The 13,740-nt window shown below is 40.7% G+C and overlaps 1 protein-coding gene across 1 annotated transcript in view; it reads left to right on the forward strand.

The window, feature by feature from the left end:
• LOC125452095 (eukaryotic translation initiation factor 3 subunit E) overlaps window positions 1-12,300 on the forward strand; it is a 190,440-nt gene extending 178,140 nt beyond the window's left edge. The window contains exon 13 of the mRNA XM_059645759.1: window positions 12,103-12,300. Within this exon, the coding sequence (XP_059501742.1) occupies window positions 12,103-12,141 (39 nt within the window). The 3' untranslated portion in view covers window positions 12,142-12,300. The remainder of the gene's footprint in view (window positions 1-12,102) is intronic.
• The last annotated feature ends 1,440 nt before the right edge of the window (window positions 12,301-13,740 follow it).

Genomic DNA, 13,740 nt, shown 5'->3' on the forward strand with positions numbered 1-13,740 from the left:
CTACAACGTGACCCACCTTGGTATCTCTGTGAATTTGATAATCCACCCTTCCACTCCTTCATCCAAATCATTTAGAAAAATCACAAATAGAAGAGGATCCAGAGCAGATCCTTGTGGTACACGACTCGTAACTGTGCACCATGTTGAATATGTTCCGTCCACTACCACCCTTTGTCTTCTAAGGGTCAGCCAATTCTGAATCCAATCTGCCACATTTTCCCCTACCCCATGCTTCCTTACCTTCCACATGAGCCTCCCGTGAGGAACCTTATCAACCGCCTTACTTAAATCCGTGTCTATCACACGTATGCTATTGAGTGTCATTCTAAAATTGTGATCACCAATCTGTGGTTAAAAGACTTTAGATTATTCTAAACCCTCCTTCATAAATTAGCATAAGTTTAACAGTGAAGTAAATTACTCAAAGTTAAAAACAGCTCCTGCAGTTTGCAGTGATAGTGAACACTGGTAATTATATTTTATGATTGCATTTCTTTTCCAAACAACTACAAATGACTTTGCATTTCCACATATGTGCAAAAAATTGGATGAGTTCCTGAACAGTTTGTAAATGTGGCCAGTTGTGTATTGTAACTTCCATTTGATTTTTCAGTTTGTCAGCTCGTCATTTCAATTGCAGCTTTTTGCATGCATCAATTTTGTATTTTGAAAATAGTTGCAAGGACAGAGTTTCTGATTTTATGTCCTACGTCTTCAAATTCAAACCTGTCGGGGTGGAGTGACGATAGCATTTCATTTCTCAGATATTGGGGAGAATTTTGTTTCTGGCCAGGCAGCATTTATTGCCCAGAGGGCAGTTGAGAGTCAACCGCATTGCTGTGGGTCTGGAGGCACATGTAGGCCGTACCAGGTAAGGATGGCAGTTTCCCTCCCTAAAGTCCATTAGTGAACCAGATGTATTTTTCCGACAATCAACAATGGATTCATGGTCATTATTAGATTCTTAATTCCAGATATTTTATGAATTCAAATTCCATCATGTGCCGTGGCAGGATTCAAACCTGTGTCCCCCAGAATGTTGTCTGGGTCTCCGGAATAATAGTCCAGCGATAATATCATGAGGCCATCACCTGCCCACCTATGTTCAAATAAACTGCCCACTGGAGTAAGAGGGATAGTGTACATATGGCAGCTTTCAAATTCACTTGTGTAATTTTGATGCTTTACGAAGACTTTGATTATTTTCCCAATGCTCTCTCAGTGCAAAAAATTGTAAACCAGTTACATCTCTGTTTCCAGTCAGAAAACGTGACAAGATTTATCATTTAAATTGGCTACTGATAATGTATCTACTAGTTGAATCCTCTGGAAATATGATGCCTTGTTTACCTAAAGGTTTTCCAGAAAGGCTCAGCTCAGTACGATTCTCTGAACATATTAACAGTTCCTTGCTTACTTCTGCTTCTAATAAAGCTGAGTTCCATAGTTTTTAGTAAAGTTGAATTTGCTGTGATTCATCTTGTACTTTTATAATCAAGTGTGAATATTTTTTCAAAGATTGTAGTCCTTGGAGAATTTAGAAGGTTTGTGTTCATTATTTGAATGACATGTATTACAACGGAAATATAGATGTAAGTATTATGAATTTGTAGACAGGTTCTCGGTATTTTAATTGAAAACTAATATCCCTAGCCTGCCTTTCCAATGGAGCTGTGACATAGTGACAAGATTCAACATCAGTGGGGAAGAGAATTGTTCAAGATTAATTAAACATAGTTGTCAGTTATTGATTATTGTTTTCGTTCTCTCTGTCTGTCTTGGTGGGAACATAGTTTGGGTGACGGGAAGCATGTGGACAACCTATGTGCCAACAGGAGAACCTCCAGCTGTGCTGAGAAGAAAGGCTCTTTGCCATGTATTTCTAAGTGCCGCCAGAAAGGGCATGCTGAACTCCTCCCTGTCCAAAGGGTTTGCAACTGTAGTTCCTTTCCTTTCATTCATTCCTTCATTCATTCATTCATTCAGTCTTTGTAAACCCATCAAAAGGCTGATGTGCAATACTAAGGAAACACTCTACAACACTGCATCTATTCTGCAAGCAGGACTGCTCTTTGCATCTTGTGTGTGGTTTATTGCTTTTTTACAGCCTCTTTAAAAAAATTTGTGAAATTTTGTGTTGTGATTGACTTCAACCCAGTCATTAGTATCAATTTTAAATTGCAAATTATAATTTGTGCCTCATTGTTGAAAAAAAGAGATTTATTAACACCTTTGACAATTCTTTTTTGTTTATATCCTTTATTGTCTCCCTGTTTGACAACTCTTGGTGACCTTAACACCTGTTGTCAAAAAGAGAGTGGTTTAACCTGCCCAAAAGTTGGAGAGGTTCAGAGTTTTCCGAGGAAGGAATGAAAATTTCTCTCAGAATTATTTGGGTTCTCTGACATAACCAAGAGGGGTATTGTGATTTTCCTCTTGAGAAGGTGGCACAATAACATCTTATGCTTCAAATGTCAAATAAATTTATGAAACATTATAAGAACAAGCAATATCATGTTTAAAAATGACACTTAAGCTTAGCCCTATGACAAATAACGTTATGAGAAATAAGTTTCTTTGCAGTTCAAAACTGAGAAGTCAACTGGATTCTTCTGTCTTTTCACTATTTACGGAAGTTATTTGGCTAGATTTAGTTCTCAATTGGACAAAATTTGCTAAATACCATTATTTCAATAAAAGTAGACAAATGAGTTGAGCAAAGCAGCCAGTGATGGATTACAGAAGGTTCTTACCAAAACATCAGTCTGAACAGTGCCTCTTTGATCACTTGGAAATGAAGAAGTGTAGTAGGGGCAAAGTATCTTACTTCACCTCCAAACTCACCCTCACCACTTCCTTTCTAAAGAGATAATGGCATTTACTACTTCAGTGATCAAATATCCTGATATCTAGTGAAACTGTGTACCTGTGGGGGAGATATCCCTAAGGTAATTTCTGCATATTAAGATAGTGCGAAAGATGAGCATTCTGGTACTGAAATGGTTTGAAAAGACCTTCTTGTTTTCCTTGTCTAAGCTTTCTTGTCTTCTTGCTTGTGATATTTTGAGTATCACTTCCAAGTCCATTACATCATTCTGACTGATACCTTAGTCAAAATTCAGTTAACTCCCTTCCTAATAGTATGTGCGGGCACTTCCAACAGACACTGCAGTGATTTAAGAAGGCAGTTCACCATAACCTCAAGGGCAACTAGAAGTGGGAAAAATGATGGCCTGACCAGGAGCAGGCACATTATAAGCTTATCACAATTAATACAAATAAATGTTACCATCATTTGCAATTGCAAGTGGTACATGAAAACCGAGTAGGCAGTGCACCTCCTTGGTTGCTTGAGATATCTTTCATGTTCTTCAGTGGGTTTGGTGTAAATCAAGGAATTATCTTGAGATTGCAGCATATTAACTGAACATTAAGTATATGACTGTGTATTGTAAGCATATAACTCGCGACAAGATTTAGAATACAATGCTGACAGCCCAGATCCACAACCTATTTAATTTTGAAGCACATAACCTTGAACAGTCTGTTCCTATTATGCCTCTAAATTTGTGCAATTCTGCCAAATGTGACAGCTCGTAAAAACATAGTTACCTTGCTGTTAAACCTTAGTACCAAGGGAGGTTTTTTTTCTGATTCTTCAAAAGTTGGATTTCATCCACCACTTGGGCATTTTTAGATCAGGAACTGTCAAGCAACAATGGCCCCTTCCTCAACATCACTGCTTTCTCCCCTTTGTATTTCATGTCAAGGGGAATTCTAATTTTGCTCAGTTTTCTGATGTATAAATATTGATAAGGGAACAATCAAACTTCTGTTCATCCCTTGAGCCTGTAGGACAGTGGGGTGATGGGGTCAATTTTTCAGAGAGTCTGTAGAATCTTAAAACACAAAAAAAGACCATTGAGCCTGTTAATAAAATGTGAGGCTGGATGAACACAGCAGGCCAAGCAGCATCTCAGGAGCACAAAAGCTGACGTTTCGGGCCTAGACCCTTCATCAGAGAGGGGGATGGGGGGAGGGAACTGGAATAAATAGGGAGAGAGGGGGAGGCGGACCGAAGATGGAGAGTAAAGAAGATAGGTGGAGAGGGTGTAGGTGGGGAGGTAGGGAGGGGATAGGTCAGTCCAGGGAAGACGGACAGGTCAAGGAGGTGGGATGAGGTTAGTAGGTAGCTGGGGGTGCGGCTTGGGGTGGGAGGAAGGGATGGGTGAGAGGAAGAACCGGTTAGGGAGGCAGAGACAGGTTGGACTGGTTTTGGGATGCAGTGGGTGGGGGGGGGAAGAGCTGGGCTGGTTGTGTGGTGCAGTGGGGGGAGGGGATGAACTGGGCTGGTTTAGGGATGCAGTAGGGGAAGGGGAGATTTTGAAACTGGTGAAGTCCACATTGATACCATATGGCTGCAGGGTTCCCAGGCGGAATATGAGTAACTCATATTCCGCCTGGGAACCCTGCAGCCATATGGTATCAATGTGGACTTCACCAGTTTCAAAATCTCCCCTTCCCCTACTGCATCCCTAAACCAGCCCAGTTCATCCCCTCCCCCCACTGCACCACACAACCAGCCCAGCTCTTCCCCCCCCACCCACTGCATCCCAAAACCAGTTCAACCTGTCTCTGCCTCCCTAACCGGTTCTTCCTCTCACCCATCCCTTCCTCCCACCCCAAGCCGCACCCCCAGCTACCTACTAACCACATCCCACCTCCTTGACCTGTCCGTCTTCCCTGGACTGACCTATCCCCTCCCTACCTCCCCACCTACACCCTCTCCACCTATCTTCTTTACTCTCCATCTTCGGTCCGCCTCCCCCTCTCTCCCTATTTATTCCAGTTCCCTCCCCCCATCCCCCTCTCTGATGAAGGGTCTAGGCCCGAAACGTCAGCTTTTGTGCTCCTGAGATGCTGCTTGGCCTGCTGTGTTCATCCAGCCTCACATTTTATTATCTTGGAATCTCCAGCATCTGCAGTTCCCATTATCTCTGATACCATTGAGCCTGTTATTGTCTCTGTCAGCTCTTGAAAGAGCTGTCCATTACCCTGTTTTCTGCTGTAACTCAACAATTATTTTTTCCCCCAAGTATGTAACTAATGATCTTGGAAGTCATTGAATCTTGTAGTTTTTCAGACAAAGTGTTACAAATCATAATAACTCACTACATAAAATTTTTTTTTTTGGTCAAGATCTAAGCTGGTGGTAATACTGGACAAGTCAGATGACAAAGTGAAACCTGGTTTAGTAGATCATAGGTTTTATTTTTGCAGTTTGGCTACAGTGGTGCTTAGTTACTGAGTGTAATCATGCAAGGCTGCTAATGTTCTTTAATAAAAGAACGTAATTTTATTACGTAATTTTTGAAAATGCTGTGACAGTTTAGAAAAATCTGCTCCTTTTTACAGGTACTAAATCCCAGTGAAGTTTCACTCCTACCTTCACTCATTAATTTTTTGCAGAACTGTTTTATAGTTCTGATGGCCTGCAAAGCTAGCTTTTAGCTTTGACAGCTAGAAAACCTTTACAAATGCTTGACCTTGAGATTTTACAAATTAATAAACCAACCATCTGATATGAAAATTGCTTTTCTGAACTGAAACCGGATTCTTCTCAAACTACTGGTGACCTCCCCCCCCCCCCCCCATGATTTATTGTTCTGTATATCATAAAACTTAGCATTGTAAACACATCATTAATTAACTCCATAGGTATCTTACTAGGCATTTAACTTAAGTCACATGCTTTCTTGGAAATAGTTAACTCAGTTTGCTATTTGAAATGGCTTTCTGATGTCTTTTTAAAGAAGCCTTCACAACTCAAAACTATGGAACTGCTAATTTTAAGCTCCACATTCCCACTAACAATACATTATGAACTTTTATAATTCCTTTCTCTTCTTTGTTCTCTGGCTGTTGCTAAATATTTAACTCTTGCGGCATTTTACTTTGGAATAATGCAGGCCTGGAGGAAAAATGATCAGTTCATTTTTGGAGAAAATGAAGGATTGCTGAATTGCATTAATTTTTTGAGGATAGAAAGAGTTGAACATATACCTATTACATCTTTAAACCCAATGATGGGTTATTTAAAAAATCGTGTTTCACTTTGTAGTACCAGCGCTGTCTGGAATAGATTAATGAAGCACGCTATTGAGAATAGAATCACTGAGATTCTTTTAAAGGACAGCTTGTTGTGATCTTCAGAGAATATTTCCAGTTGCTGGTTAGCTGACAATTGCTAGAACTTGCTTGTTTTTAAAAGCAGAAAATGCTGTAAATACTCAGCAGGCCATGGAGTGTTTGTGTAGGGAAAAAAAAATGATGCCCCATCAAAATTGGAAAGTGTTCGAAATAAACAGCTTTTAGTCAGATGCCTTGGCTACGATGTAAAATCACCTTGCTCATAACAACAGATTTTACCCTTCCAAACATCACTCTCCTCCTCCTTTATTCCCAGTGCCTGTCCACCAACTTTAAGGCACAAATCAGGAGTGTGTTGGAATCCTCCCCGTTTGCCTCTATAAATGTAGCTCCTCTAACTCTCAAGAAGCTTAACACAATTGAGGACAAAGCGGTGAGGAGCCAGAGGAACGCAGCAGGCCAGGCAGCATCAGAGGAGCAGGAAGGCTGACGTTATCTCAAACTCCAGTGTCAGCAGTTCTGACTGCCTTTGAGTGAGGACAAAGCAACCTGCTTGATTGGCACCTTATCTACCACCTCAATATTCACTGCTTTCATCACTGTTGCGCAGTGGCAACTATGTGTATCATCTACACAAAGCACTGCTGGAACTCATGCAAGTTTCTCCAATGGTGTTTTTCAAACCTGTTGCAACTTCTACCTAGAGGAGCAAGAGCATTAGATACATGGCACATCTCCACTTGCAAGTTCCTCTCTAGTCAAATTCACCATCCCGACTTGGAAGTGTATTGCTGTTTCTACAGTGTCACTGGGCCAAAGACCTGCCAACAACAAAATAAAAACAAAGAACTGCCAATGCTAAAAATATGCATTAAAAACAAAGGGACTTGAATGTTAATGCCTTCTTTTTCCTCTACAGATCTTGTCAGACCTCCTGAGTTTCTCCAACGCTTTGTTTTCGGTTGCCTCCCTAACAGTTCTATGGGTGGCACTACACCCGAATGATTACAACAGTTTCAGAAGGCAGCTCACCACCATCTTCTCAAGGGCAATCAGGAATTGGCCATCCATGCTGTCTCAGCCAGTGACAGTCATCCCTTGAACCAAGTAAACAATAAGCTGTCTGAGCGGAGATCATCAATTCCTCATATCAGTCTAACTGTTAAATACAGGTGTTTTTGTTTAAAGACTCCACAAGGGAAAGAAAAGGAGGGTAATTTGCGAACATTCACCCTGGAAATGAAGTTCCATCTGCATAGAGGATCAAAGTGGTATATGTGGAAGAACCAGAATTGAGAACTCTGGACAGGGAGAGGAAAAATAAGAAAGAGAGGATGGCAGATCAAGAAATAAATGAACATACTCCTAAAGAATCTGATTGAATCGAACATAGGACAGTACAGCACAATACACCTCCTTCTGCCCACAATGTTGTGCTGACCTATTATCCTACTCTAAGATCAAACTACCCTGCATACCCTACATTTTACTATCCTCCATGTGCCTATCCAAGAGTTGCCTGAATGTCCCTAATGCGCGCATTTCACAAACCCACAACACTCTAAAGAACATACGTCTGATATCTCCCCTATTCCTTCCTCCAATCACCTTAAAATTATGGTCCCTTGTAATAAACATTTCCAACCTGAGAAAATGTCTCTAGGTATCCAAGCTATCAATGCCTCTCATCATCTTGTATACCTCTATCAAGTCACCTCTCATCCACCTTCACTCAAATGAGAAAAGCTCTAGATCCCTCAACCTTTCCTCATAAGACTTGCCCTCCAGCCCAGGCAGCATCCTGGTAAATCTCCTCTGCACCACACTGCCAAGAATCCTGCCATTAACTCTATTCTTCTTTCAAAATCAGCCTTGCAAAATGAATCACATCACACTTTTCTGGGTTGAATTCCCTCTTCCATTTTTTTGCCCAGCTCTGCATCCTGTTGATGTCCCGTTGCAGCCTACAACAGCCCAACATACTGTCCACAATTCCACCAACCTACATGTCATCTGCAAACTTACTAACCCAGATCACAGCACAAAGAGCAGGGGTCCCAGAACAGATCCCTGCTGAACACCACTGGTGACAGAGCTCCAGGCTGAATACTTTCCATCTACTACCACCCTCTGGATACAAAACTGGCTGTCCAACAGAAGACAGACAGCCAAATTTTCCTGAATCCCATGCCTCCTTATTTTCTAAATGAACCCACCATAGGCACCCTTATCAAATGCCTTACCAAAATCCATATACACCGTATTTGCTGCTCTGCCCTAATCAATGTGTTTTGTCACATCCTCAAAAAATTCCCTGAGGCTCATGAGGCATGACCTGCCCCTCTCAAAGCCATGCTGACTATTTCTAATCTCGCTGTGCTTTTCCATATAATCGTAAATGCTATTTCTTAGAATCCTCCAATAATTTTCCCACCACAGAAGTAAGACTGACTGGTCTGTAATTCCCAGGATTATCCCTATTCCCTTTCTTGAATGAAATGTTGGGAAGAGTAATAACGTTCAGTGGACGACGGGTAAAATATGAAACGGGCTGGGGAAGAAAGTATTTAAATTACTTCCAGAAACATTAAAGACAATTGAATAAGTTATAATTTTATGATCCTACTGGAAAGTAATCTCTTTCACGCTCATTTGGTATGCAGTGCACATCTCTGGTGTCATTTGTATAAAAAGGATTTAGAGGCTTTGAGAAAGCTGCAAAAATGGTTTACAGTTTCTGGTAAACTGCAAGTTTGTACCACTTGGCGTGGAGTGATTTGTTGACTGGGTGCTTGAGCCGTCTTTGTAGTTCTCTAGCTGATCTGAGAGATGGAATACCTGGTGGGAAGACTATGGGTCTGAGGGGGACTTCCGGCTTGTGCACTTTAGGGAGACTGTAGTATTTGGGTGTGTTGGTTCCTTCGGGTTTCATTTTTAAGAGGTCTGTTTTGTTGATCTGGCCTGCTTATTTAAGTCTTTGTAGAGCGTGTATAGGATTTTGTTGCCTAGTTATGATGTTGTGTCAGTTTGTACTGGTCGGTATGTGTTCTCGTCGGCGAGCAGTGCTTGTGCCTTGGAGACGTAGGCCTTTTTATTCATTATCACTGTCATGCGCCCTTTGTCCACAGGTAGTATAGTGATGTTCTTGTCCTTCTTTAATCTGTCCAGCGCTTGTCTTTACCGTGTGTTGAGCGTGTTGAGTTCCTTCTTTCTGGTTAGTGTCAGGACTACTGTCTGTCTTATAGTTTATAAGAACAAAGAGGACTGTGGATGCTGTAAATCAGGAACAAAAACAAAGTTGCTGGAAAAGCTCAGCAGGTCTGGCAGCATCTGTGAAGGAGTAAACAGAGTTAATGTTTCTGAGGAAGGGTTACCGGACCCGAAACGTTAACTCTGTTTTCTCCTTCACTGATGCTGCCAGACCTGCTGAGCTTTTCCAGCAGCTCTGTTTTTGTATCTCATAGTTTGTTGTCTTTCTTCGTTGATATTGTTGGTCTTGAGTGTGGTTTCCAGTGTAGCTAGCCATTCTGTTTTGTTGGCGTCCCTGTAGTTGTAGTTCAATCCCTGGGTGAGAACGGCTTTTTCCGCAACTGTCAGTTCCCTGTCGGAGAGGTTCCTTATCCATGCGTCAGTTCTGTGATGGTTCAGGTGTGATTGGCTTGCATAGAACTTCTGTGTAATGGACACAAACTAGGGTTGCTACAGATAAATGAAGTCTTGGAGAGCTACAATAATTTGGTCAACTCCCCATTTTATAATTGTGTAAGTTGAAGCATGTTTGGTTGTTACATGGTTAAGGAAAAGTCTGGAGGTGTAGGCTTGCTTTCTCATGAAGGTTTTAAAAACTCTACCATTGTATTTTAGTTTCAAGACAGTGACAGTCTGAAAGGCCACTGTAACACTTATGGTTGTGATTTTGCGCTTGTTATAATTGCTTTGCCTGCCCTACAACAATTGGATAGCTAGGCACCGTAACTGTGACAAAGGGCAAATACCCCTTTATACATTGCAATTTTTTTTTACTGATTGGAGTTGTTTTCCTTGGCTTAACAAATCAAGCTTCTGATGCTCTGCAGTACTTAATTAATTCATGCAATACATTACTGCTCACTGATTAGAGCAAGACTAACTGTGTTATGGAAAGCTGGTTGTACTTTATGGCTTTCTATTATGATGTACTGTCTTTATAACTGACACAGAAATAGCACCATGGAAGTTTTCTTCAACTGAGGTCTAAATTCTGAGCCTGACATTCCTTTATAAAGAAGTCAGGTATGCAATTATCTTTCTTAAGTTCACTGGGGTCTACTTAAATGCATATCCATTGTGAAAGATTTAACACTTACTTGTAAAAGTCTTGTTTATTCTAACTTCTATCCGTATTGAAGATTTGAAGTGATGGGATAACATAGAGTGTTGGTTAATCCTGCTTTGTCTGTATCTGCTTAATATCCCATTTGGTTTATTTCATACTGACTGCCTTCTAATACTGTTCTACGATCAGATGGTACTCTGGGCATTACTTACCAAGAGGGAGAATTTTGAAAGCCAGGCCCCTTGAGATCTTTCAGGTATTTCCCTGTTGAGAGACAGGAAATATTTTCCTTTTCTGGAGCTCAATCCCTAATTAACCAAGAATATTATCTACCATTTACCTTGCTTTGGTGGAATTGACTTTATCTGGTTGAACCAATGAGTCAAAATTGCTGAATTTTTGAAATCTGTAAAGTCCTCAATGTGACTCTGCAAGTTCTTCAATGCTTGAGCTGAAATTTGTTTGATTTTCTCTTGGAAAACTGTGACACCCCACTAAATAGTGTCATTAACAGAGGATTTGTAAATAGCGCACATGTGGCATTGATAGAAATTGTGTCAGGATATTTTGGATGTTTTGGGGTTTCTTAATGCCTGTTATGTCTACATTATTGAAGCATCTTCTCCATAACTTTATTTTGCTCTCATTTCTGGATTTGCTAACTGGTCTGCCCACATTTTTCTTGACTTCAAATCTGTGTCCAAGGCTGCAGTTTAAAACAATAATGGCAGCAGCCAGGTGTTTGATCTCAGACTTCTTAAATTATGACTGCAGGAACACTTAAAAAATGTCAAGCTGTGTTGCATTTACCTCAGACGAGAAAATCCACCAGTTAGCTATTTCAGCTGACAGAGAGAGTCACTTCACATGGCTCGTGATTAGCTCTGGGCAAGAAATTTTGCCCAGCTTACTTGCATGCATGATTTTCTGCCAGGACTGTAAAAACATGGTCTTCAGTTTAGTGGAAAACAAAATTTGAATGTTGCAAGGACAAATTAAGTTATTCATTTTGATGGGATAGTTTTATGTCTGTTTTGTCATATTAATGTACACGTTTTGGGCAATCTCTCTGACATGACAAAGACATAAGTAATTTTTACAGGGGACAGTGCTCTTAAAACGTAAAGTCTAGTTTGTTTACACAGTCTGGCCAGCATTGTATTTATTTATTTTTGGAATATATTTTAAGATTATGGTACTATGTTGGATGGATAACAGTAGAATTACAGATCAGTATTTATCTAATACCACTTCCAATTCAGCAGAAGAGCCCTTTATTTTGTTTGCAAGCCGTAAAAGGATAGTGTTTGGTTTCCCATTTTTGGACTCCATCCAAAGCGGCGTTTAGTTTATAAAACCTGAAATGATGATGCTTCACACTTCAGACACTTAATAATTTAGTTACTTTTGGGCATCTGCTTTTTGGGACTCTTGTGACTGCATTCTAAACAGATAGTGTAATGGCTGCTCCATATAAATTAGGGTACAGATTTCCTTATTAAGTAAGCTAGTATGTCTGTAATACTTGTAAACTCTCAAGGTCTTAAGCTCTGAATACAGTCAGTTATAAGATGTCTGCATGTGTTTAATAAGCCTCTTGTGATTTTCCTGCATTTGATTTCACTCTTGTTTTCCAGGCTCCGAACTGGACCACTACAGACTCTGGTTTTTACTGACAAGAACTACAGAAATGTGAGCAGATTGAAGTTCCCAACAGTGCTGAGTCATTCCACCATTTGACGTTCATCTTTAACAACAATTTTTTTAAAGTGGAAGACATTATTGTCATGTTTTGAAGTACATATAAGTGGATAAAATAAAATGTTAACTTGAAATATTTCAATCTTTCGATCTTATTTTAGGATTATTTGTAGTGCTGTCAATCTTTTTATCATTCAATAAAGTTTGTTCCTATTCTGCATTAGGACTACAAGAGAAATCAGTCTGTTTATATTGTGATATTCTGCAGTGAGCTAAACGCAAATGATGTATTGCACCATCAAAAGTTGTTAAAATATGTTTGAAAGTGTAAGTGGACAACACTTAAAAGATGGCTTTAGGCAAGAACTGAGGAGCAAAAGCAGCATAGTCATTCAGGTGATTTCACCTGCTTGGTTTCAATGAGTAATATAAACACAGTCACTGCTACATCCTAGTTAAGATACAGTTGTCTCATTTAACATTCAGATATTGATATCATTGCTCCACCATAATAAGATAACAAAGTGTGAAGCTGGATGAACACAGCAGGCCAAGCAGCATCTCAGGAGCACAAAAGCTGACGTTTCGGGCCTAGACCCCTTCATCAGAGAGGGCGATGGGGAGAGGGTTCTGGAATAAATAGGGAGAGAGGGGGAGGCGGACCAAAGATGGAGAGAAAAGAAGATAGGTGGAGAGGAGAGTATAGGTGGGGAGGTAGGAAGGGGATAGGTCAGTCCAGGGAAGACGGACAGGTCAAGGAGGCGGGATGAGGTTAGTAGGTAGGAGATGGAGGTGCGGCTTGAAGTGGGAGGAAGGGATGGGTGAGAGGAAGAACAGGTTAGGGAAGCAGAGAAAGGCTGGGCTGGTTTTGGGATGCAGTGGGGGGAGGAGATGAGCTGAGCTGGTTGTGTGATGCAGTGGGGAAAGGGGCGATCTTGAAGCTTGTGAAGTCCACATTGATACCATTGGGCTGCAGGGTTTCCAAGCAGAATATGAGTTGCTGTTCCTGCAACCTTCAGGTGGCATCACTGTGGCACTGCAGGAGGCCCATGATGGACATGTCGTCTGAGGAATGGAAGGGGTGTTAAAATGGTTCGCGACTGGGAGGTGCAGTTGTTTATTGTGAACCGAGCAGAGGTGTTCTGCATTGCTCCACCAGTTTGCTTGTAGACTGGAATGGACTTGACTTATTCATTTAACATACTCCTAGTTTCAGCCTATCATCTGAAAAGTAATTATCCCTGTCATTTTCTTTATTTTATTATGGCTTATTTGGTAACACACATGGCTGAGAATCTGAAGATAATGAGACAAATTCCCACACCAGAGATTGACCTTAACATTCTGGCTGACACACTGTGTAATACTGAAGAAGTACAGCATTATCTTTTGGCTGAGATGTTAAATCTAAGCCCTGTCTGCCCTTCAAGATGGATGTACAAGATCTTATAGCATTGTTTCAAAGAATAGAGAGATTTGCCCTGTTCTGACCAATATTTATTAATCAATCAACAGCATTAGGAAAGATAATCTGATGGTGATCACATTACATTCTGTGGAATATCGCAGTTTTC

Source organism: Stegostoma tigrinum, chromosome 5 (assembly GCF_030684315.1).
Source record: "Stegostoma tigrinum isolate sSteTig4 chromosome 5, sSteTig4.hap1, whole genome shotgun sequence".
NCBI classification, from domain to species: Eukaryota; Metazoa; Chordata; class Chondrichthyes; order Orectolobiformes; family Stegostomatidae; genus Stegostoma; species Stegostoma tigrinum.